General features: G+C 43.6%; 1 protein-coding gene across 1 annotated transcript in view; it reads right to left on the bottom strand.

Moving 5' to 3' along the window:
• The window catches only part of PRPF31 (pre-mRNA processing factor 31), a 74,028-nt gene that overhangs the window by 16,871 nt on the left and 29,761 nt on the right, over positions 1 to 27,396 (bottom strand). The window contains exons 6-10 of the mRNA XM_018569774.1: positions 25,240 to 25,337; positions 21,555 to 21,661; positions 21,289 to 21,458; positions 5,735 to 5,892; positions 5,570 to 5,659 (exon numbers count right to left, since the gene is read on the bottom strand). Of these exons, the coding sequence (XP_018425276.1) occupies positions 5,570 to 5,659; positions 5,735 to 5,892; positions 21,289 to 21,458; positions 21,555 to 21,661; positions 25,240 to 25,337 (623 nt within the window). The remainder of the gene's footprint in view (positions 1 to 5,569; positions 5,660 to 5,734; positions 5,893 to 21,288; positions 21,459 to 21,554; positions 21,662 to 25,239; positions 25,338 to 27,396) is intronic.

Raw genomic sequence — 27,396 nt, 5'->3', positions numbered from 1 at the left:
AAGGTTTTTTTGGCATTTTATATCTTAAATGCACTTATGTGGATTAATTAATAGTAATTTGGACTTTAAATTTGGTTAAAAATCCATAATATATCATTTTTTAATATTTTTTTTTATATTTGATGACAATTTTGCATGTTGTGGCAAATCATGACGTCTAGGAGTTTTTTCCATATTTTATTTGTTTTCAGCACACCAAAATACATGGAAATTAAATGAAAATAATCAAACAGCTTTTTAGTCGCAGACCTGCGTAATCTTTCCCACACAATGTAAAATAATACAAGGAAGCCCCCTCACCTGCTTGTCTTTCTGCAGGGAGGAGGCGAGCATGCAGATCCCTGGTGATCTGGTGTGATTAGTAAGGTCTGCAGACCTTACTAATGTCTTCGTTTTCGACCCGGAGCTCAGTGAAGAGCTCCGGCAGAAAGGAAGGGAGACAGACCAGCAGGAGCAGCTGCTCCGAGTCAGCCTGACAGGAATTTCCACTCGCCTGCACTGCATTTCCACTCGCCAAATGCAAGTATTACATATAAAAGAATAAAGTAAAACATATTTTTTTTAGGACAAAAGGCTTCTTTTGTTAATAAAGTCCGGTAAAAATAATTTCATTATTTATACAATCCATAAACAAAACCAAAAAATTGTAAATTTTTTCCTACTTTCATTATTTAAAGACATGAGACAATAATTATGATTCTAATACAGAGCTTTGTAAAGTTATTTACAAATTAAATATAGGCTTTTTTCAATGTTGTACCTTTTTATTGTGACACATAGTTAAGGTTATCTTAAAATACTTTACATGCTTGGTTCTTGACAGCCGTTGTTGAATTACAGCTTTGGAAAGGGTTTGCTTACTGTCATTGCCCCACAGTTTTCCACAAGACTTTACTGTGTGAGCCAACCATACATTTTCACTGAATCACGAACACTCAAGACATGGAGGGGGAAATTTATCAATACTGTAGCAGTGAAAATCTAGAGAAGTTGCCCATAGTAACCAATCATCTTCTCTCTCTTCTGTTTATTCAGTTAAGCTTTGAAAATGAAAGCCAGAAAGCGATTGGTTACCATGCCCAGCTGCTGCAGATTTTGTGTGCTCCAGTTTTGATAACCTCCCATCATTGTGCGGTGCTTCTAAACACAAAGTGCACAATGAATATGAACTGATTGCTTTCACATACATATAAAACTTGAAGTACAACTATACCCAAATTTAAAAAGAATAACCAAAAACCACAGGATAAAACACCTTGTAAACAAGATACACTGCACTAAAGAAATAATTGAATATGCATTAACATATACAAACAACTTGTAATCATGCCAGCAATTCTCCCTTCCACCTGCAGGCTGCCAACACTTTTTCAATGCAGCATTGTAATTACTGCTGTAGCATTCTGAATTACGCTGAGGGAGAAGGTCATCATTGTCGGCACTAATAACCCTCGCCCTCCCTGCCAATCAAAACAGGATTCCGCAGGGTACCCCAGTGACACTTCCTTCAGATGCAGAGGACTGTTTGGAATCCTTGGATCCCTCTTCATTACTCTGGCAGTCAAGAAGGGTGATTGCCTGTAGTGGTCTGAGGAAGGAACCAGTGTGTGGCGGGGGAACACAGAAATCCAACACTCCGAGAAGAGTCCAATGCTGAGAAGACGGAAAGTCTTCTGAGCTGGAACAAAGGGAAAGTAGGAGACATGGGCCACCTGTGTGGCAAGTATAATAATTATTCTATTGCAGAAGCCTTGCCTTAAGGATTTTCCATTACCCGGCAGGATTGCTTTAAGGTGCCCATACACCTTACAATTTATCTGCAGATTTTCTGTGGTCAGATGGAAAAAGTGCAACAGATTGGCTCGGGTGGAGATTACTCCATCCACTCAGTTAAGTGTAGATGGAGGAATCTGTTGCGCCGTTTCCATCTGACCACAGAAAATCTGCAGATAAATTGTAAGGTGTGTGGGCAGCTTTAGGCAGAGATGCTAAGCAAGTCAAATACACAGATCTTTCTAGGTGCTAACCTTCAAATCTCTCTACTTGTTACAATACCAATAATATAGAAGAGTGAGCATATAGAAATGTAAAAAGGTAAAAAGTTACTTTAAAGTGTATTTTCACTTTTGAAGCAAAATTGGGATAACACCTATTTAATTGTTACATGCATGTTATGTTACCAACTATAATAAAAATGTTTTTTCTTTTGCAAATGGAATGCTCAATTGGGAAAGAAAAGTATCTATATTGAGTTTTGCTATGGAATGCAAGTGAGGTGGGGAGGTTAATGTTAACATAATTAACACTATCATTGGTAGATCTCATTATTGTTTGTAAACTAGATCTGAACACTGTCTGTCCTAAAAAAGGGTTAAAGATTTGGAAGCATAGTATGTTAATGAGTGGAAGCTCATTAGGACTGCCAGCGTTTGCTGCCACTCTGAATTGAGAAAGAAGCTTGCAAGTGCCTGCTGCATAGACGCATCTACAAAGGTAAGAAATAAAGTGCAAATATACTGAACACTACATTGAAAAAACCATGAGTCTAGGTGGGTTTTGAGGCAATTTCTAAATGAACCTGGACTCATAATGCTTTTCTATGAGTGAATGCACACCTAGACATCCAGCAGCATCTAAGTGCATTAAGTCTAGAAGTGTTTGCCCAAACTAGAAATTTCTGTGTCCCAGGTCTATTTAGCCTGGTTTTACGCAGCTAAACACATGTAAAAGACCAGGAACAACCAAACATAGGAAAAGGTGATCTGAGAAGCATAAAGTTGTTTATGCTTATAAGTAGGGATGCACCGATACCAGTATTGGTACCGATATTGGGCATTTTCACGAATGCTGTTACTCGTAAAAATGCCCCAATACTAAAGGCAGATACCGACGCTTTAAATTTTTACCTAGATTTGGCTGCCATAAGGTCCCAGGCTTGCTGGGGACCTCCCGGCAGCCTTCTGGGGACCTTGCTGCATCTGTTTACAGTGCCAGTTTGCATATCTTCTCCTCCTGAAACTCGGACACTGAGACAAAGCCCCAGGAACAGCAAAGGAAGGAGGCAGGAGGATGCACCCCGACAGTGGCGCCATGCAGCCCCCTCTGAGAAAGGTAAAATACGGGTGGCAGAGATCGGGGGGAAACAGAAATGGAGGGAGTAGAGATTGGGTGGGACTCCTCTGGGTAGGTCCCACATTGCTCTGGGTACAGGAGTTCCGCTCTAGCACTGCTACATTGGATCATGTCTTAAAATCTGCAGATCATTCCTCCTCACCCAGCCATGTTAACAATATTATCTTACTGCAGGGCATTCCTTCTCACCCCAGCCATGGTACCATGTTACCAGGCGCGAGAGTGAGAGAAGAAAATCTGGAGCAGCTGTGCATGGCAACCAAATAGCTTTTATGTTTCATTTTCAAAGCCTTACTGTTAAAACTGAAGAGAGAAGCTGATTGGTTACTAGGAGCAACTGTTCCGGGTTTTGTCTGTTCCAGTTTTGAGAAGTTCCTTCCATTGTATATTTCTTTCCTTGCTAGATGAGAGGAATGTTCACACAAAAAAGGCACAAACAAGGTATAATTTACATGCATACACTAAGTAGTTGTACATATATGAACATGCCAAAGTTACAAAACTGGGATCTGGCATTAAGGTTTGTTTGACCTTCCGTCATTAAAGGGTTAAACAATAAAAGTAGCAAACTGATAATATACAAATTAGGGGAATGACTTATGATAGTATAGCCCAGGTGCAGCCATTATGCTGGTGCAGCATTCTCCCTCTTTTAAGTGTAAATGGCTGCTGCCCGGGATTCTCGCTGTGGGGGATTGTGGGGACTGTAGTCTACAGCCTAGGAATGACTGTACTGAACTGAGGTAACTGGACTTCAACTCCCAGAAGGCTGCGGGGAGGAGTGGCGAAGTGGGCTGGCACGGTGTGGAGAATGCACGCTTAGTCGGGACCGAGTGAGCAGACACATTTAACAGGACTGCTGGCTGAGATACCAGAAGAGGCCAGATCCAATGGTGCTGAATATCAAATACTACCTTGCGAGAGATATCTGGCAAGGGAGAACTCTGTGTATCCTTCTCTGGAGATTGCCGCTTCAGATTGAGGGAGAGACTTACTTCAAATCAGCAAGGGAGAGAGCCATGGGATGGAGAAACGACTGGAGGCCGGGATTAGCACTGAAACTGATACCGGGACACAGCGTGCGGCCGACCTGGAGGACTGCACCACTATCCTCGTGAGGTAGACATCTATGGCATCCAGTCTTCAAACAGAAAATGGTGGATAAAGGCAAGTCAGCTGGAGGAGGCAGGGACCCCTGTCCCCTCGCTGGCCAACTACCAACTCAGCATCAGGACGGGTGAGCGGCCATTGGCCATAACATTACTGTGCTTCAGTTTGCTGAATCAATAGAGTTTGGGCCCCAATGTTGGCTAGCCTGGGACTCTATCTCTACTGGCCAGTAGGGGGTGGAACTGGAAATTTTGGGACTGAGTTGCAGTTCATTCAATGCTATATTTGGTGTGGTATCATATTTTAGATACAGCGCAGTACAGTGGGGTATATTACTCAAGTCAGTCAAAGCTGCATTGTACCCAAGTAATAACGGTGTATTTATTATATATGAATATAGTAGATGCTGTATTTTTGTTAAATCCCCTCTATATTCTGAAATCTTTAATTACTAAAATGTATAAACCTCACAAGGTGTGCTGTAAGTCCAAGAAAGGAGGTCTATCACAGAGGTACGACAGAGGACCAATATATTCTATGCGGCTCCTTAGGGGGTGTGCTACAATATATTATCTTAAAATATAATAACATTGGCGGTACCTGGTTCCCCAGCTGTTCTCTAAAGTCCTTTCCTCCTACCCCTCTTCCTGTTTCAGGGGTTGTTCTGCAGAAGGCATTTTTATGCACATCTGGTGGGACTGTCCATTATTAACCCGCTTTTGGTCTAAGATATTTGCTAAAATACGTGTGCTATTTGGGTTCACCCTATCGCAAAGCCCTCATATTGCTCTTTTTACTGCAGCCAGGAAGGTGGTGAGATCTTGGAAGTCACCCTCACTCTCCCTTAAGATGTTTTTTGATTTAATGTCACAGGTTATGTTTTTTGAGAAACTCACGGCGTCCCAGGCGAACACCCTGGTTAAGTACTCCACTGTCTACGACCCGTGGATCGCTGCCTTTTTTCCATAGGGCTTTGACCAGGTCGCCCTGCTCCTCTGATCACTCACATTTTGTTCCAGTAGTGTCGAGGGGTGGAGAGACCGGCAGCTTTGTGTTGTTTGTCTAACTTCCCTCTTGTTCCGTCTTTTGTGTGTTGCCGTTTTCCCCATTATCCTATTATTTACGTCTGTGTTACTTGAGCTGACCAAATTGCTCTTGACACACACTGTGCACTGTTATATTATTGTTGGCTGGGGCTTTTGCCTTCGCCCTAACATTTCTTGGTGTTTCCCTTTTTGTGTCTGTGTTTAATATGAAAATGTTTTCAATAAAAACCTTATTGCAAAGAAAATATAATAGAATTATATCAAACATATTAAAGGCTGACCTTTCCCTCAGAACTCTCATGGAAACTGTCTACTCGAGCAGCCAAGGTGCATTTGGCAGATACCAATCGAGCTGCTTTCCGATGCAAGTCCTAAAAAAAAGTAAATAGAAGTAGTAAACAAGATGAACATTTGTTACTTGTTAGGTGCAAAGTAGCTGTACTTACTGATGGTAAAGACTGTACAATGTCACTGTGATAGATATAACCAGTATGCGGTAGAACAGTGGTGCTGGAGAATCCCGATAGTGTTTTCCTCTGTGCCCCCAGGAGCATGACATTACAAGCGGGCATCTTTGAAAGATTTGTAAGACCACCAGCTATACCTAAAATAAAACAAGTGGTCAAGGTTTTCTTCTTTCTAAACAGTAGCGGACAACATTAAAGGCTAAGTGCTCGTTTCTGACCATGTTTCATGTTGCACCCATATTTAGGGTATAACATGAAACATGGTTAAATCACAAACCCTCCACTCCCCATCCTTATCTGAATGGTGGCCACTGTGGGAAGACTGGGGAGGAAAAGGAAAATAAGGTATGCAAAGAATAAAAAGTCTTACTATTATCTATAAGTATCTGGTTGTATATTGTCATTACTAAACATTTCTAAAGGTGCATTTCTTGTAATTTCAAAAGGTATGGGTAAAGTTCCTCTTTAAGCTTGCTTTATAGTACAAAAGTAATGACCCTCAGTAAATTTGTGGACATCAGGGACTAGAGCTCTATCTGCTGGCAGCATGAGATAACATGGCATGTTCAAATGCAAAATTTCTCAAAAGAACGAAGACGAAACATTTTTTATGTTTAGTCTCAAACATAAAGTATGTAAAATAAAAAAAAGATATAGTCTCTTTAAAAAGAGAAGGCATATTATCAGCTTAACCAACTTAGTACTGACGTATGTAAATAAACGCCGTTCGCTGTCTGATCTCCTCCCCATTTACTGAAACCGGAAGCAACGAGGGTTACGTCACTTCCAGTTTCACGCAGTCATTTCTCTGGCTGCAGTGGCCAGAGAAGAAGCTTATAAAGTACACCAGCTTTAATAGGGCCAATAGGTGACATCGGACATCTAATAGACTTCTCCCTGCTGAATGAAAACCCGAAACCAACGATTTATTCACTTTCGATTTTTTTTTCTTCTTGCAGGGCAGCCAAAAAACGGTAAACACAAATATACGCTTATGTTCAGCAAAGTAAAAGTCCAAATCTTTTGCACAGATAACGAAACATAAATGTGTCTCACCGACTTGTTGTACAAGTCCCAAACTTGGGGAAATCCCTTCCCAGGAATATTAGTCCTGCAGCACAGTAGCACAGCAACCCAGCAGGCTTCTCTCTCACTAGCCACAGCAGATTCCCCTCTCCTCAACTCCCACACTCCTCTCTGGAGTTGCTGACCTTTTCAATTGCTTCCTGGGTCAGGAAGGTTAACCCTCTGGTGCCCCTTAAGGGAACCACAGCCCAAAGAGTAGCGAAATATATCAGCCTTCAACCACCCAGCCTTGCTGTCCTCTACACTGGGTAAAGAGGCTGGGGAAGAAGCTGATTGCAGCCCATTGAAGCTGATCAAGCTAAGGTGACATTAGGGGTCTAATAGTCTCCTTAACCACTTTCTGGCTAGTGATGGGCATGATGTTCAAGCTGAACATCGGCAGTTTGTGTGGCTGTTCGCCCCGCTGAACGCCCAGCACAAGGTACTGTGCCTCGTGAGCCCTGATTGGCTAAAGTCTTGCACCTGACCTACTTTGCCCAATCAGGCACAGAGAACTGTGAGAGCCATGATTGGGCAAAGTCATGATGACACTGCCCAATCATGGCTCACCTGTTACAACTGTCATACGGGTTATATCATTCATGAGAGAGAGCACAAAAGCAAATATCACATGCAGGATTACCTATGGTTTTAACAACTATATTTATAAAAGTGTACATATTCATAAACAAACTGCGATGATGTAAAATTCATGAATTTCAGTTTTGTATACAGGTAAAACATTACAGATACCAAATATAATGTATAAGGCCAATTTTACATCAGCAATCCTTCCACATAGGCCTGCCGCAGCCACATGTCTCTCCGCTGGTTTTCTCTTTTGACTACACATGCTCATCTAGTCAGCTACAAATCGCTGGTGAGCCCAGGGCTGGCGCTACCGCTAAGCGGGGCCATGAGCACGCATTCAGACGGGCACCGTTCCTTGCGGCCGCTTGGAAAAGCTGTGCGCCCACAAGGAACTGTGCCCGTCTGAGCTGCCTCAGCTTCGTAGCCTCAGAGAGATAGCTCCGCCGCTGCACTGTGAATTGGCGGTTTGATCTCTCTGAGACTTCGGAGCGATGAGGCATCTGCAGCATCCTGTCCTACTGCCTTGAGTTCTACAGTTGCTCGGTGGGAGGCGGGGCGTCTTCTGAGTCCCGGGTTGATCAGGCTGCGGCGCTCTTTGAGCAGGTAAGATGGCTGTGTAGCAATGTGTTTTTTTCCCCTCTCTCACCCTGTCTTCTCTCCTGTCTCTCTCTTTCCTCTCTTCTGTCTTCTCTCCCTTCTCTTCACTTTCACACTGGCCACTTAAAGACACGAATGCATTGCAGCACAATTGAAGACTAAAAGGGGCACATTGGAACACTTGAAGATACAGGGGCACACAAGGGCAAACCTGGAGAAACAGGAAGCACTTGGAGACACGGGGCACACAAGACCACATCATGAGACAAAGGGCATACTTGTAAACACAGGGCACACTTGGAGAAATAGGGCACGATGGGCCGTCGGCACGTTCTGCGCAGTCAATCAGTCATACATATATCAAGAAACATATCAAAGCGCTAAAGGTATAAGTGGTATGAAACTTGGTGCAACCAGGTAATAAAGTGAAATTAGGGTTTAAGCGATCTGGCCTAAAACCCAATACTGAACAATTCGAAAGAAATCTTACATGGGATCATAAAACAAAAGAAAAAATATTAATAAATTCAATTATACTGTGAAAAACAAGATAGTGATTAAAACAGTAAAGGAATTTAACCACTGTGTAAAAACCATCTAATATGTAACGATATATGAACGATCCACACAAAAAAATTATTATAAAAACATTGGAGTACAGTGTTCAATGAGAAAAAACGGTAGAAAACGTGTGCAGAGGAAAAATAATTGTTCATGGTATATATTTCTTAGCGGTGGTCCAACAGCCCCTCTTGGGTGGGTACTCACCAAATGGAGTTAAATCGAAGGCTTTTGGTTAGTGGCACTTGGGCTTGCAATCACGCTTTCAAACTTGGACCCAGTCGTTTCCACTCTAAGACCCAGCAAGGTGAGTGTTTGGTTTTCTCCCTTGTAACGCTAGCTAGCACCAAGTTTCATACCACTTATACCTTTAGCGGTTTGATATATGTTTCTTGACCGCTGAGAGGATTTTTCCATCCTCTTTTAGAGCTGCTTTAGGTCTTAATTAATAATACATATTTTTACTTTAGGCTCTTCTCCAGAAGCGCAGATTATCCATTTCACGGTCATACATATATACCAGGAGAACCACTAAAGGATGAGCTTAATCACAACCAAGGTTACTTGCTAAATGCCAGTGCACATAGAAAAGGCAGATTAGCCCTTTTTTGTAATTTTTGCACCCATGTTATAATCCACATTTTAGGCTTGAAAAGTACTTAGAGAATTATGAGGCGAGTGCTTTTTACTCAGCCTCATAATCTGAGCCGACCTGTGACAATGAAACGGTCACAGGTCGGCTCAGTAGATCGGGAAGTGAGCGAACACATACCGGCGCTCGCTCACTTCTCGATCCTGTCATTGCAGAGAGCCGTGACAGGGGAGTGACTGGATTCTCCCCTCCCCAGCACTGACTGGCGGAACGGGAGGGGGTGGGTACAGCTGGCTCTGCCTCTAGATAGGCAAAGCCAGCTGTCACTCATGCAGCTGGGCCGATCCAGACATAATTGTCGGGATCCGTTTCAGCTGCGGCGTCTCAGTATACTGAGCTTTGGGTAACAGGACGACGCTAGTTTGTGTCCTCCCGTTACCCTTCGGAGAACTATGGGGAAAAGCCCTAACCCCATAGTTCTCCTTTAAAACTCCCAAGCATTATATATTTTCTGAAAGCCAAGACCCTATAGAATAAAATGGTGGCAGAGGCAAATTTTTATGTTGCACGACATTAGCCTAACTTATCAAACCCAAAAGTTTAGTCAAAAATGCACTTTTGCAGCTAAATTTAGTACCCCAAAACACTATCTAAAACCATTTTTTGGTAACATTTAAAAGAAGAGGTTACAATGAGTAATTAGATACCCAACATGCCCAGGTAAAAAATTCTGTGCGTCCGTGAAACTGCGACAGAATTCAGTACCCCAAAAAGTCCATAGACAACGTTTTAAAAGCTCCTACAGGTCATCAGTTTAGAGATACGTGTAAATATTGGCCCTAGAATTATTACTCTCACTCTGGCATGTGCAAGGAAACCCAACATGTGTAGTGCAATCTTTATTTTCGTACATAGGCGCACCCGACGTGTGTTTACGTGACGACGCGGGTGCTCAAGGGGGACTTTTACAAATGTTTTAAAATTTGTACATTTAAATGTATTATTTTTAAAAGTTTTTTTAACTTCACTTTAATTGCCATCACATATCATATGCTATGATAGCATATTGGCATTAACAGGTACTCTTTAAGGTGATGTTGGGGGTCCAAAAGACCCCTACTATCACCTTTACTGGGGGGGGGGGGAGATTGGTGAACGGACGTTTGGTGAACTGAACTTCTCCCTTGCCATATCCTCTCAAATTTTGTATAAGTGTCTAGCAGGATACTAGTTAATTTTTCATTAAGAAGAAATCCATTTTTCTTTTAACCTCCCTTAAAGGGGACGAATGGCTTCTTCCAGGCACAGGCGATAGTCTGTTTAGCTGCCAGCATAACATATACTACCAGTTTATGCTGTAGGTTTGTTATAGAGGGCGGTTTAAAATTTAATAGGACCAGCCAAGGATCTCTCTCAATGTTAACTGAAAGAAGATCGTAAATTAGTTGAAAAACTTTGGCCCAAAATCTAAATTTTGGGCATGTCCACCAAATATGGACATCTCCCCTCGACGCACATCCTCGAAAACAGGTCAGAGTGCGACGAGTGAAGGTGGCTCAGCCTGGAGGGCACCAAATACCATCTGGTCAGAGATTTAAATGCAGTTTCCAGCGAAATTATATTAATAGAGCTAGTGGCTACTGAACTCCAAATTTTATTCCAAAACCTTGGTTGCTTGGTGGAACCCAAATCTTTTTCCCATTTCTGTACATATTTATGACTATCTGGACTTGGTAATCTATTCAAATGGGAATAGAGTAATGAAATAAGTTTAGGAGTATTATGGCAATTCAAGCAAATATTTTCAAAAGTAGTCAATTCCCGTTGAGATGAGTCCCTAGGCAACACCGAGGAGACCCAGTGTCTAAGTTGTAGGTATCTAAAATATTCAGTAGCTGGAGCTTGCAAATTATTCTGAAAGTACGTCTATGGACGAACAGAACCGTCCTCTATCAAATGATGAAGGTACAATACTTTTTTGGAGGTCCACCAGGCAAATCCAGTCCCGGTAGGAATAAAAGGTTTACCCGTCAGGGGAAGGAACGGTAAATGGGGAGACTAAAGTTTACTATAGCATCTCGTACCATCCCATATTTTCAGGATATGTTTCAAAAAGGGGCACATTGTTGTTGGACGTATACTTGGTTAGCCAAGAAATAGCGCTCAAGGCAACCGGATGACATGAATATTATTCTAGGTCTACCCAGATTGGACGATATAAAGTCATATAAAAATTACCTAAAGGGACCATCTGAGCTGCCTGATAATACTTATAAAAATTTGGGAGGTCTAGCCCCCCCTGTCGCTTATGTACATCTATAGTAAATCTAGAAACCCTAGATCGTTTACTACTCCAAACAAAACAAAAAAATGGAAATAATTGATAATATCTTTTGGGATGCAAACCGGTACAGTACGAAATAGATATAGTAATTTTGGTAATATTGACATTTTAATTGCATTCATTTTCCCTATCCATGATAGTTTGTGCCTCGTCCAAGCCTGTATCAATTCCTTCAATTGTCTAAACAAGGGAATATAATTAACTTTATATAGAGATTGATAATTTTTTGAAATATCAAAAGGACTTTAAAATCATGAAAAAGGTTAGGAAGAGAAATATGTGGATTGGTTAATGTTAGTATTATATTATCAGCAAACATAGAGTTTGTATTCTATAGGCCTCTTACCTACTCCCTTTATGTCTCCGTTATTACGGATAAGACAAGCTAAAGGTTCCATAGCTAGGACAAACAGAAGTGGAGACAGGGGGCACCCCTGACGAGTTCCTCCCAAAATGGGGGCGAAATATCATGAAGGTATCGAACCGAGGCAGAAGAACCCCAGTATAAATTCTGTAACCAAGCCAAAAAACTATTGGGGAATCCCCATTTGTTCAAAATATATAAATAAATAATCCCACGGAATAGAATCAAGCGCTTTGTGCAAATCTAGAGATATTAACATGACCGAAATTTTTGAAATATGCATATAGTGTATTAGATGTATAATTTTACGTGCGTTATCTGGTGCTTGTCTACAATAAGAATGGGCTAAAATTGATTTATACGCGTGGCTAATATTTTTGAAAGTAATTTAATGTCTACATTCAATAAAAGAAATTGGTCTGTAATTATGAGGGTCTAAACCCTTGGTTCTCAACTGGTGGGTCGTGACCCAAAAGTGGATCGCGACCCTGTGTGCAGTGGGTCGCCCCATGCCTTCTACTTTTCTGGGTGAGAGGTTCCTCTGCCTCCCCCTAGCACAGCACTGTCAGTTCTTGTGCCAAGCAACCATTCAAAATCTGCTGCCCGGCGCTGAGTGTAAGCTTGAGTTGGGATGGGGCTTTGGCTGCGAGGGAGCTCCATACATACATGCATTGCTTACAGCTCCCTTACGTGCCCTGTAGAAGTGCCTGCACCGGAGTGACGTCGCATTCTGGCTCCCGGCACCTCAAGGCACACAAGGGAGCTGTACAAGCAATGAACATATGGATGGAGCTCCATCACAACACAGCAGCCCACACTGGACCCCAGACTGAGGATCCAATCCAGTTCTTGTAAGGTAGGGAGGCTGGGTGGGGATGTGTGTGAGAATGGGTCTGTGGTTGTGCATGCATGTCAGTGTTTTTGAGGGCCCGTTTACACTAGCACAGTGCCATTAACACACTGTACCATGCAGTCGCACCTACCGTGCATTTTGGTGTGGGAGGTGTGTTGCATTGCCATTCATTTTAATGGTACCCCAAATGCACCTCCCAACCCACAGTTAGTACACCGGAACGCGCGGTTCCTAATGCGTGCGTTTCATTGCAGTGCGACTTGGGGCGCGACTCAATGACCGAGGACAAATGTGGGTCCTGAGGTTACACAGGTTGAGAACCACTGGTCTAAACTATCCTTCCTCGCTTTCGGGATCATCACTATGTGGGCTAAAAGAGAGGAAGGATGAAGTCCAGAACCTTCTTTCAAGTGATGAAATTGTGCCGCTAAGTGGGGTGCCAAACTATTTTAAATCTTTTTTTAATATAAAGCTGAAAACCCATCAGGGCCTGGTGTCTATGTGTCTTCAGAGAACTAATAGATTGTATTATTTCAGAAATCGTGATGTCTGCATCCATTATAGATATCATATGTTCGGTTAGAGAAGGTAATAACACTTTTTACAATACTCGATTTGCAAAAATGAGATTGAAACCCAGAAGTTTTACCATATATCCGAGGAAGAAAAGAAGTACATCTGGAAACAATAGTAGCAGGGTTAGCTGTAATTGAACCATCCGACAAACGAAGTCTAATTGGATTTGGCGTCCTTGGTTTTGCTTTCAACATATTTGCCATCATTGACCCAAATTTATTTGCGCATGCATAAAACATGCGTTTAGACCATCGGATCTGTTTCTCAGCCTCATCGTTTAGTAAAAGATTAATCTCTGTTTTAACCTTTCTGATAGATGCCCTAAGATTGATTCTCCATTCAGACTCCAAACTCTTCAACTTAGGTCAAAAATCTTATTTCTCTCTCTCTCTTCCTTCTTGAGGCCAGACCGATAAGCTCTCCTCGCATAACTAACTTGTGGGTTTCCCACAGGGATATGGGGGATGAAACCGAACCTTAATTTTCCCTGGGAGGAGGAAAGAGATATTTGTATCTGTTGTGCAGATCCGGTAAAAGTAAGGAGAGAATCATTCAATCTCCAATTAAATTTAGGAGAAATAGGGGAGAAGGAGGCACAATTTATCAAAAGAGGAGAGAGGTCTGACCAACTTATTGAGAGAATACGTGCCCTGATAATTGAAGATAAAAAATGAGGGTGTGTGAAAATGTGGTCTATACGAGAGGAACTTTTGGGAGGACAAGAGCAATGAGTATAATCTCGAGTTGTAGGGTTTTTTCCCTCCAAATATCAAACAAATTTTGTTCAAATAACATTGTGCGAAAAAGAGTGGAGTGAATAGAATTGGAAAGTACCGGTCGGGATTGCAATCTATCCAATTTACTATCCAACACCAGATTGGAGTCTCCCATCATCAACAAAGTGCCTTGTGAATGCTTTTCAACTACTCCTAAAAACGTGTTTGTCTAGTGTTCGGAGCGTAATATGTAGCAAACGTTACTATAGTATCCAAAATATTGCCTCTTAAAATTAAGTATCTCCTTGCTGGATCAGCTATCTCCAAATAACAAAAGAATGGTGTATTTTTATGAAATGCTATCAACACTCCTCTCTTTTCTAGAAAGTTAGCTTGAAAAATTTGAGAATAATTATTATCTATATATATTTGTTTAACCACTCGCCGTCCGCCCGTAGTAAAAAAACGGACGACGGCACTGCAGCATTTGCGGGTTGCCGTCTCCAGACGGCAATTTTTTTTCTGCTCACACGCGCCCCCTAGCGGGCACGCACGGGCAGAAAAGACCCGACACCGGGTGTTTCACATATAGGCGATTAGCGGCTCCATAGCCCACCGATCGTCTATCTGTGCTCGTTCGCGTCCGTCCCCCCTCTGCTTCATCAGCTTCTTTTGGGGTCCACAGGTGACATTAGGGGTCCTAGAGACCCCTAATGTCTCCATAAAGGAGGACCTGTCAGTGTGCCTTTGCTATTATATAGGGGGGATTGTTATCCCCCTATATAATAGCAATAACAATAAGTGCAAAAAAGTAAATATAAATAAAAAAAAATAAAAGTAACATAAAAAAATAAAATAAAAATAAAAGTCACATATAAAAAAAAGGTGAAAAAAAACCCCCAAAATGTTTAAATCCCCCACGTTTACGCGCCTATAAACGTAAATACACGTCCGGTGCCCCAGCACGCAAAAATTACAATTGCGCTACACATGTTACATATCGCCGCGAACGTCGCAGTGAGAGCAATCATTTTAGGGCCATCAATCACTGATAACACTTCTGCTGCTCCATCACTTTTACCTTCTCTTTTACTCCCCTCTCTCCCTTCCCTTCTATACCTGGGAGCCTGGCCTCCCCTACTACGGGTTGGATGGATCCGTTACGCTTAACCACCTTCAATCTTAGAGGACTTAGCGTCCCTGAGAAGAGATCCAGGCTCTTGGTGGTCCTGAAGAAAAAGGGTTCTCACGTGGGTTTCCTCCAGGAGACCCACTTTAAAATTGACAAAGTCCCGAAACTACAGAACAGAGACTTCCCGATATCTTACCACTGCCCGTCTCCCATTGCCAGGTCCAGGGGTGTCAGTGTCTTACTGTCCAGATTGGTGGCGTGGACCTTCAGGGACCTCAAATCTGACCCGGAGGGTAGATTCATATTTGTGAAAGGTTTGGTGGGAGATAAACTAGTTACACTGGTTAATTTATACCTTCCCAACTCGGACCACATCTCCTTCCTCCAATGTGTACTCCCGCTCTTACTTGAATTCGAGGAGGGTCTGTTGGTCGTTGGGGGGGGGGGTTTAATTTTAGCCTCGATCCTCTACTAATTGCATCTAGAGCAGCCTCCCACCTCTCATACTCAGGCCTTAAAAAACTGAAATCAGAACTTCACCTCCTCCAACTAACAGATGTGTGGCGCTTCCTACACCCGCAGACCCGTGACTACACGTTCTATTCCTCTGTTCACAACACATACTCCCGATTGGATTATTTTTTTCTGTCCGACCATGCTTTGGTGCAAATGGAGCTGGAATTGATCCCTTATGCTCCTAGAAGCCCCTCGTGGCGTCTGAACGACTCACTGTTGCAAGACCCGGTGATTAGATCAGAGTTAGAATCCACGATCTCATCCTACTTCTCCGACAATTGCTCCTCCACCATGGCACCCCCGTTGGTGTAGGAGGCGCATAAGTGTGTCGTGAGGGGCATTTTGATCAGGCATGGCGCCCGCAGGAAAAGGGAGAAGTCTGCTAGGGTGGCCCAGCTTTTCGCTAAAAACTCCACACTCTGGAGGCGGCGCATAAAAAATCTTTTGCGGCTACACACCTTCAGAAGTTAAGCCTGCTCAGAACAGAACTCAATGAGCTTCTCCTATCCAACGTGCGTCAGAGTCTCTTACAGGGCCGCCATACCATGTACGAGCTTTCCAACAAGCCGGGTAGGACCCAGCATCGGCCTTACGGGGCCCTCGCTCCACGACGTTTATACCTCACGTCCAACACAGGAGTTAGACTGACATCCTCTGCAGCCATGGCCCAAGAATTCCTGTCCTTCTATAGCTCACTCTATAACCTTCACACAGAGACAGATAGGCCTCCACCCTCCAGGGATGACACAACCTTCTCCCGATACATCAGCGAGTCCCAGATGCCCGCTCAGCTTGAGGCCCCGATCTCTTCAGCGGATTACGACCTTGCACTCACAGGCTAAAACGGGTAAGGCTATACCTTACCATACTACAGGACCTTCGCTCACCTTCTCTCCCCTCACTTCCTGACCACGTTCAATTCCATCATCTCGGGCTCTTCCCTTCCAGGGGACACCTTACGAGCCCACATAGCGGTCATACCCAAACCTGACAAGGACCCGTCGCAGTGCGGCAGCTACCGCCGGATAGCCCTTCTCAACCTTGACCTGAAGCTCTTCGCTAAGATATTGGCCAATAGACTACTTCCTCACAACCCTGACCTCGTACACTTGGATCAGGTGGGTTTTGTTCTGGGACGGGAGCCGAGGGACAACACTACCAGAGTGATTAATGCAATCCACCACGCCCGCTCCACCCTGTCACCCTTAATGTTGTTGTCCACAGATGCAGAGAAGGCATTTGACAGGGTGGAGTGGCGCTTTCTTCGGGCCACCCTGCACCACATAGGCTTGGGCCCCGGCATGCTGCAATGGATCTCTGCGCTCTACTCACCCCCGTCGGCTGCTATCCGTGTGAATGAGACCCGATCAGATTTCTTTCCCATCTCCAATGGTACGAGGCATGGGATGCCCTCTCTCCCCGCTCATTTTTGTCCTCACCCTGGAACCCTTTCTATGTCGCATACGTTCCCTACCTTACTTCCACGGCCTATTGAAAAGGACCCCGGTACCTCCCTCCCCACCCTTCTGCGTGAACTAGAGTCTTACTCTTCCCTCTCAAATTTAAAAATCAATTTCTCCAAGTCTGCGACCCTCAATGTCTCCCTCCCACGGGCGGAGCTGGAGTACTTACAGTCGTCTCTCCCCTTTGCCTGGTCGACCGACGCCCTGAAGTATCTGGGCTCCTATGTAGCTGCGGACTGCACCCGACTATACGACCTTAACTTTGCCCCATTGCTGCAGAAGACCAGACAGGACCTCCTATCCTGGCACTCCTTATCACAATCTTGGTTTGGCCGGTGCAATGCCATCAAAATGACAATCCTTCCGAGGATACTATACCTGTTTCAGGCCCTCCCTATCCCCCCGATATTTTTTTGCCGCCTGCGCCAAATGTTTACTGCTTTTCTGTGGTCCCAGGCTCCATTTAGAATCCGGTATGACACTGTTACTCTTCCCAACCGTTACTCTTCCCAAGAACAGGGGGGGCATAGGACTTCCGGACATGGCCAAATACCACAAAGCGACCGTACTCGCACGTGTTCTGGACTGGTGTTACCACCGGCAGACCAAGCAATGGGTCAGCATGGAGGGGGAAGATGCCAACTTCGTAATGGAGGGACTGCCATGGCTCTCCTCACCTTTGGCTCCTGCGGTACATCTTCACCCTACCATCGCACCCACGCTTGTACAGGTTAGGTCGCTCTTTCGCTCCTCCGACCTCTCCCCTTTCCCGTCGCCCATGACCCCAGTACATGACCCCTCCCTCCGGGGGTGGACGACCCCCGATTCTGTCGCCTTCGAGACGCCAATAAGTTTCGGATTTGCGATATGCGTTCGTCCAATGGTTAACAGCCAGTGACCTCGGTCAACTAATGGACCCTCCGTTAGACTGCTGGGGAACCCTTCAATTGAGACATTTCTTGCTCTCTATCCCCAATTCCCAGCAGCTCTTCCGACCCACTGACTCCCTTCTAGCAGCTATGTAAAGAGGGACAGCCCAATCGCCATGCAATATCTGCACTGTACTCTATGCTGATATTCTCTCCCCCCCACCCCCCGGAATTTTATCTGTCCTTCTTGACAAAATGGGAAAAGGAGCTGAATACTACCCTCACGCCTACCCAAAAGGACCGAATACTCTACTTTGTGCATCACTCCTCTATCGCGTGCAGGACCCAAGAACTCGGGTACAAAATAGTATCTTGTTGGTACAGAGTCCCGACGGTCCTACATTCCATGTTCCCCAAGTATCCTCCATGTGTTGGTGTCGGAATGCACCGGGTACTTTGTTACACACATTCTGGTCCTGCCCTAAGCTGCTGCCTTTCTGGAGTGGGGTGACCGGAATCCTAAAGGGCCTGGTAATGGCGGATCGGACGGACGATCCCTTGGCCTGTCTGTTACACTTGAATGACATGTCCATTGCAAAATACAAGAAGTCTCTGACTAGGCACCTCCTTAATGCAGCCCGATTGTGCATCCCATTGTTATGGAAACAAACTTGTTGTCCCAGTCTCTCTCTATGGTTCTCCAAGATTAACAAGCTTTACCTGATGGAGGACATGACTTCCACGTTCCGAAACACTGAGGAAATCTTCAGGTAAACCTGGATGCCATGGGTTGCTTATCGAGCCATGGACGCCTACCTAGGGGTGATGTCCTCCACCTCCGTCTAAATCTCTAACCAGCCAGGATTCCCGAGGCTTGTCGTACACGTATCAGACCCATCACCTTTCCGTCTCTCACTGGACCTCTTTCTCCTCTTCCCTCTTTCTCCTCTTCCGAGTCAACCCCCCCACCCCTTCCCCCTTCCATTTGTTGCCCTGATGTTTGTGTGCCCCCCTCCCTCTCCCCCTTTACTTTGTTGCTATGCCTGAACCACATATTATCTTGTCTCGCTATCCGATGCGAGGGGGCAACACAGATCAATACACGTATGACTTATTTTTCCTGTTTTTTTTATAAGCTACCTTAGATGATATAGGAGTAGCACGATGTGTTTATCTCCAAGCACTGTTGGATAAGCAGGCTATCACGAAATGTTTATAAACCGTGATGTGCCCGTCGGGCTGTTTTCGCCCTACGACGATTGCCCTTTTACCACGGGCAACTCACTACTGCTATAAAACTTGAAATAGGACTGTTTTACACCTTTATAGGTTTTCCTTGTATCGTGTATTTACACAATAAAGCTGACGTTTGATTTAAAAAAAATAAATAGCTACAGACCTCTAAACTTCGTGTGGCCTTCAGATTGGCACAACAGTGCGTAGAGAGCTTCATGGAATGGGTTTCCATGGCCGAGCAGCTGCATCCAAACCTTACATCACCAAGTGCAATGCAGTGGTGTAAAGCACGCCACCACTGGACTCTAGAGCAGTGGAGACGTGTCCTCTGGAGTGACGAATCACGCATCTCTGTCATTATGGTATGGGATTGTTTTTCAGGGGTTGGGCTTGGCCCCTTACACGTTCCAGTGTAGAGAACTCTTAAGGCATCAGCATACCAAGACATTTTGGACAATTTCATGCTCTCAACTTTGTGGGAACAGTTTGGGGATGGCCCCTTCCAGTTCCAACATGACTGCACACCAGTGCACAAAGCAAGGTCCATAAAGACATGGATGAGCGAGTTTGGGGTGGAGGATTTTGACTGGCCTGAGTCCTGATCTCAAACTGGTAGAACACCTTTGGGATGAATTAGAACAGAGACTGCGAGCCAGGCCTTCTGATACCTGACCTCACAAATGCGCTTTTGGAGGAATGGTCAAACTTTCCCATAGATACACTCCTAAGCCTTGTGGACAGCCTTCCCGGAAGAGTTAAAGCTGTTATAGCTGCAAAGGGTGGGCCAACTCAATATTAAACCCTACGGACTAAGACTGGGATGTCTTTGTATATATATATAGATATAGATATATATCTATATCTATATATCTATATCTATATCTATATATATATGTATGTATATATGTAATGTATATGTGTAATATATATGTAACATATACACACACACACACACATATACTGTATGTACACATACTACCGGTCAAACGTTTTACAACACCCCCATTTTTCCAGCTTTGATTGAAATTTACACAGTTTAATGTCCCATATGTGCTCTGCAAATAAAGCACAGAACAAACAGACAATTTTACTTCCAAGATTAATTCTGGAATTATCTTCAACAAAATGTAATCTTAATTTTTGACTCATCAAAGTAGCCACCTTTTCCAGATGTAACAGCCTAACACACTTGTGGCATTCTTTCTACAATGGAAATAATGTTCGAAAAGTTCTTCCCAACACTATTGCAGACGTTCCCACAAATGTGTTGCCCTTGCAGGTTGCTTTGCTTTCACCCTTTTGCCCAGTTCATCCCAAACCAGCTCAATGGGGTATAAGTCTTAAGACTGTGTGCCATTCCATGATTTGAAGCTTACCATCTTGTTTTTTTCTTTCTTCTAAAAAGGTAGTTCTGAGTATGTTTTGGGTCATTATTTTGCAGTAGGATGAACCCCTAACCAACTAGGCATACAATAGAGGGTACTGCATGGCACTGCAAAATGCTGTGGTAGTAGTTTTGGTTCAGGGTGCCACTCACTCTTTGCTAATCGCCAACTCTGTATCCAACAAAAGAGCCCCAGACCATCACGCTTCCTCCTCCATGTTTGATAGTTGGTGTCACACCGAGGAACCAACCTTTCGCCTATTCGACGTCTGTTTCAACACTGCTATTATACAGACAGAGGGCTTGTGAGTGGTTAACAAAAGTTGGGACACCTATAGAAATTGTTAGCATAAACTTTTAAGGCATAATTTATTTACACTGCTGGGGAACAACTGAGTTGTTAACCCGTTACTTCTTCCCTGCAAAAGGCCTTTTTTTTACATAATTCTGAAATGTACATTTTTCCGTTTTTCTTAACCTAAATTTTTTTTTTTTTTTACTTCTGGCAGTTTGCTGCTTACCTTTGTACCATTTCAGGTTATTCACTGAACTTCAGCTTACATTTAAAAAAAAAAATGGGAGTGTTCTAAAACTTTTGACCGGTAGTGTATGTCCCTATGAACTTTAAAAGTATTCTACAACAAACAGATATCCAATTTGAGTCTGTTCCTTACCCATAATTTTGGCAGCAGTAGAAGCTCCAACGATGACTGATAGATTGGGAGCAATGAATGACATACGAGACTCTACATACTCATAGATTCTATGTTTCGACTGATTGAGCTCCAGTGCCATGTCACATGCCTCTTCAATACGCTCCAATTCTTCTTCAGTCAGCTGCTGCCTATACAACAGAGACAAATGCAATCAGAGCAAGTTTTACATTCTAAAACAGTATACTGTATACAATAAACATAAATGCGAAGATGCATGGAATTACCCTTGTGTGGTGGAGGCAGTAACACTAACAACCATTATAGTTGCATTGGTCAGGATTTGCTGAAGGTTCTCATTGTTCTTGCATTTAGCCAAACAGTTTCCTAATTCCTGCAATTCAAAACATTTTAAAGAAATGTAACTCCTTAAGGAGCAGATGCTTACCCCAAAATAACAAAAACAGAAAACGGCAGACACAATCTTCTTATGCATCAAAACAGAATTGCAGATTTACTCTTGCAGATTTACTTAGTCTGTCCTCATTCATCAACATATGTCTTCTGTATAGGAATCTGAAAGTGTGAATCTGCTTGGTAGCTGGGATCAACACAGATAACTCATTAAATTACACATTGATTCCTCTGATGCTACATAGAAAACCATGAATAACTTGACCCGAAAGGTCCCTAGCATCTACGTCCTACAGACACCAGATATTAAAATATAACTAAACCTTTTTTTTTGCTAGCAAGCAGTAAACATATGCAAAAACATTGAAAAAAAAAAAAGTTACCAAACAGGTTATTACTTACCTGGGTCTCCGCAGCTCGCTCCCGTCCGAAGATTTTTGTGCGGCCGTGAAGGTTCACAGAGCGGGCGCATGCACAGTAGAGATCTTCGGCTGGGAGAAGAGGGGAGACACAGGGTAAGCCAATGCACACAGCCCGGCAGTGTGCACACGCACAGACACCGTGGGACACAGAAGACACCCCTGGAGGTGCTAACAGACAGACAGTCCACCAGGTGTCTGATCACGGCTGAGTACTAGGGCATCCTGGTCCAGTTGAGGGACATGCTGATCACCAGGATTCCCTCCATCTTGATCCTGCAAAGGAGGGAAGGTCTAGATCAGTTTAAACTGATCATATGGCGACACCAAGCCATCCACCGCACAGGATAGTGGACCCCAGATTCTGGTGACAAACCTGCCCAGCTTGTTTTTTGCCCTAGGCATTCCCACCTGCGATAAAATTTAAAATACCCATGGATGGGGGGCCCACTCTCCAGGATCCAAACGCTGATGACTACGGTAACACACCTGACAATTTTTCATGCCTGGAATGTGCACAGCAGGTAGGGTCAGAACGTGATGTACTGCCCAAGTCAAAACCAGGTTGGCTTCTCTCAGAGACCTATAACTTCTGGAGCCTCTTCATTGGTCGCTGTTGCATAGGGAACTTGGTTGAAGGTGGCTACTATCAAGCCCAGAACTTTTATGCAAAAGCAGATAGTGGGATGCTTCCTGGACCACAGGGTGTGAACATAGGAACAGAGCGACAGCAATTTTTACTGTGGCAGGAAGACCCTGGACAGGGTTGTATCCTAGACCAGAACCAGGTAATTCAAGCAATGGGAAGGTTCCTGCACTGATTTCCGGAGGTTCAGGATCCCAAATTCAGTAGGGTCTGTTTTATCAGGCCAGATGCCTACTGTTGCCTAAGGAGCAGGTCAATCCCTTAGGAGCGGAGCATGTTCAACACCTTATAACTCAGGAATAGCAGCATATCAACAGTTCAGGGCTTTCAGCCAGTATATAGAACCTAAGTGTGGGAAATGTATCACAGGTAGTCACTGTACGAATTAATTTAGATAATACTTATTTGCGTTTGGGAAATGTTTCGCAGATAATCTCCTTGATAGTAGAATAGGATAACAAGTACTTGTATTTGGGAAGTATAACAGTCACTTTGAAAATAGAATCGTATTACAAGTACTTGCATTTGAGAAGAGTTCCACAGACAGTCCCCTCTGTAAACCAGATCAATTTCCAGGTAGACTTGGTGTAAGTCGTTAGCATAGGCCTGCAATCTCGTTAGTATGAGGTACAGCCCATCCCTTACATGTTGACAGGTTGGTGTGTGGAGAGATGCGCCAGTGAATCACAATGGTGATTCAGGGTGAAAGTCAAGTTAGTTCCAATTGCTGAAAGGGGGGAGATCTCTGATGAAAGTGCCAGGAAGCAGGCAAGGATTAGCACAGTGTAGGTTCCCTTAAGAGAGAGAGCTGTCTGAGGGAATCAGAGGAGAGTTCAGCATGTGGGCTTGTAGCATTGGCTAACAAGATGCTGAACCCAGGTGTTGGCAATGTCTAGCGCCCACAGTGCCGAGAAGTCTGAAAGACATCTTCCCACTTGTAAAATGGGGGCATCCCTTACTGCAAAGAGTGCTTACTCCCGGCCTTAGTGGCCTTGGAGGTCCAGGCCTTGCAGTACTGCACACCCTGTTTGGATTTGGAAGCCAAAGCTTAAGAAGGATGAAAGGAAATTTTCTTAAGGGAGGGAATGGAAGAATTAGATATTGAAGTCCTAAGCTTCTTCTGAGGCAAGACGGTGTTTTTCCGCTCCCCGACTTTGATGTATGGATCCAAGGATTCTCCAAAGAGGCATCCTTTCTAGATGTTTCTTCCAAGGGAGGTCCACCAACAATACTTCAGCCAAAGGGTCCACCGCATGTGGACCAACAGAAGTCCTCCTAGAAATTTAGTGGAAAATATCTTCTACGTGTCTTCCATGTAGTAGCACAGGGCCACAGGAAATAGCTCCAGCCATTTACAAACTTCAGGATCAGTTAAGATAGATTCACGGTCCCATGCCATAGCCTTGGACCAGATCGACTGATTCTAAGATGCTGCTATAGAGGCAAATTACATTTGCATGGCCTGATCAGATAGGACAAACAAGGCCTTAAAGAGGGCTTCTAACCTCTTGCCTGTGTGGCTCTTGAAAACGGGGATATCCTCTACAGGGGCTTTAAGGATCTTGTTCAGGCTAGAAATGTCAGGGTCCATGGTAAGGTCTTCACTCTTTAAAAAAGCTATCTTTAATAGAATACTGCTGGGCAAACCATTTAAGAGGAGAGGACAGATTCTCAGGGTGATCACAGTAAAACATACAACGCAGGCAGTAAAAGAAGGTGAACAGGAAAATAGTTAGTACATTTGGGCATTTGTAAGGACCCCAAACTCATAACCTTTGTAAGGGTCGACACAGGCAGGTCTAACTGCAAACAAGTGCAGACTGCATCCACAAGGACAGAAATTGTGTCCTTTAGCATTTGGAGAAGTTAGGTGACTGGTCCTCTTCTTGAGAAGACTTATGGGAACTGGAAAGAGTTCCTTCATCTGGATGTGAAAACGCAGGCAGAGAATAGTCAGAGGCCTTTAAGGCAAGAAGAATCAAACAGATCAGCCATCAGAGGGGTCTGTTAGACCCCTGTCACCTTTCTACTCCATGGAAGGTAAGTAAGCACAGGTTGCACTTACCCAGCTTCTTAATAAAATTACTTCCATCAGCAGCTCTGAAACCTGAAGTGATGAATTAATTGTGGCTTCCAGGTTCATTCACAGGAGAGGAGATCAGTGAACATACGATTTGCTGGTCTTTCTCCCATCTTGCCACCGACACCTGGCAAGGCTGTCCCGAGCCTGCAGAAAAGAGAGCAGAGCCCAGGATGCATGGTAGGGAGGGCGGAGCGCATATTCTGGAGGCTGTGGAAGAGTTTGGGCAGCCGTACTGCTTGCTTTTGATTTAGGACAGGAGTGAAAACAGTGTACATTACAGTTTTCGGTACAGCTTGCCCACCCCCCTAAAGCTGACTTGCTCTACTGTGTTTTTAAACAAATGTGTACAAACTGAAAAATAGACATTATGTTGTCCTATGCTGTGCATATAAAACATACACTTCACCTACCTTTACTGTTCTGATATAGTCCAAAGCATTGGGAACCAAAGATTCTAACTCGGGAAACCTTTTAGAGTATTTGTCCCTAATAAATTTGTGAATGATATCTGTAGAAACATTACACATTCATTATATGGTGAAAATTAAGCCACAGTTTACAGCATACACAGTGATATAACCCTATAAAAAAATTAAATTCCCAGCGTTGCAGAATGTATACACATAAATATAACCTGTGATGGATTATAATTCCACAGTGTTGAAAAACCTTTTGTTTTCTTATATTTGGAAATTAAGAGTCTGAGCACTGTACTGGTCACAATGCAAAACATGCATCCATATAACTAGCTTGCCAATATCCTCCAACCCTCATACTAGGTGGTCTACAATAAAAGTTAGTGTTTTAAATGAATATATCTCCTGGAATTTATTGCATAATATGGATATCTCGCAGTGCAATTCAGATAACGTGCTCCCTGGTTAAGATACATTATAAGGTCCCTACCAGAGTCCTAAAAAACACACGCAAACACACTCCCAAGACCAATGGTTAATAAAAGCCAATTATCTGCCAGTAAATATTGGTCTTTAGAGAAGAAACTGGAGTAGTAACTAAACATCCATGTCGGATTTAGTGGCATCTGAGCAAAGTAACCATCTAAATGCATAGGACTCTTATGAGTTTGCAAAACTGAAAGCACTGATTGTAGTGATAAAAGGTGTATAAATATATATAAAACATAGCATGTAGTGTTTATAGGATTCCAGAAACAGATGAACAGGGACAGTCCAACAGAGTATATACCAAATAATAAGAAATGTAAGGCCCTTTAAGTCCCTTTCTATGTTTATCTAGATCTCAGATGATAAACGCTCCAAAGGATATAGACACTCCATCCACTCGGCATATATTTCCAATCTATAGATTTTAGATTGTAAACCCTCACAGGCAGGGCCTTCCTTACCATCTGGTCTTGAATTGTATTGTAATGTCTTCCTCATATTGTAAAGTGCTGCGCAAACTGTTGGCGCTATATAAATCCTGTATAATAATATAAAAATATATGCATATCTGCATCTCTCTTCATATCTCCAATTGCCCCCCAGACACTTTTAACCTTTGGCTTCATATACAGTTTGCGGTCATTCAGGGCCGGCCTTAGGGGTGTGCGAGCAGTGCGGCCGCACAGGGCGCCATGGCAACAAGGGCGCCGTGCGGCCTTAAAGCATGACATGTTTGGTGTCTATTTACCCGACGTGACCCCGCTTTTTATATTTTACCAAAAATATGGGTAATAAATGGGCGTAGTTACTAGGGGTGTGGTCACTAAAGGGTGTGGCCACTGAGGGGTGTGGTCACTGAGGGGCGCTGTAAAGCTTTCTCGCACAGGGCGCCTAAAGACCTAAGGCCGGCCCTGCGGTCATTCATGAACACTGAAAGGATTTCTGACCGACTGGCTGGCTGCTCTGATGATCCCTTTGAAGTTACATCAATTGAAATAATTACATGTGTACATCCTCCATCAAGTGGCAGCTAGCTAAACAGGTTTCTTTTGACAAAAAAAAAAACACTTTACAGCTGTGTATAGTCAACACCACCCTCAAAAACAGTTTTATCACAGGCCCATCTGGTCAGGAAGTTTACCACAATAAAGACCTAGTTAGCATAAGACTAAAATGTGTTAAAGAACTCCTCCAGGGAATTTTTTTAATAACTCATGCAGTGGGTCTATCCCTGCACTGCAAGGGTTAACTGCTAGTTTGTGTCTAGGTGCTAAAATAACAAAGATATCCTCACCCCAAGCTCCAAGCCAGCCATCTGTCAGAGCACTCCATCCAGCCCGTCTCCTCCTCCTGCAGCATTGCAATCTTCAGCGCCCTCACGACTATGCAATATGTATAGATGTGATGATTGGAAGGACCGGTCTAGGAAGAAGCCAGCTCAGAGCATTGGGTGAGTATAACTGTTATTTTTGTCCTTAGACACAAACGAGCACTTAGCACTTGCAGTGTGGGGGTAGCTCTGCTGCGGGGTTAATAAAAAAAATCCCTGGAGTTATTCTGGCTAATGTTATTTAAAGAAGATTTTCCTCCAACACAAAAGCATACTTGCTAAATATATCTTGCAGACATACTTCAATTATAACTTGCTGATTTGTATGTTTT

Source organism: Nanorana parkeri, unplaced genomic scaffold (assembly GCF_000935625.1).
Source record: "Nanorana parkeri isolate BGI_ZX_2015 unplaced genomic scaffold, ASM93562v1 scaffold1393, whole genome shotgun sequence".
Lineage (NCBI taxonomy): Eukaryota > Metazoa > Chordata > Amphibia > Anura > Dicroglossidae > Nanorana > Nanorana parkeri.
The sequence above is the reverse complement of the archived record's forward strand: the minus strand, read 5'-3'. Positions and strand labels throughout refer to the sequence as shown.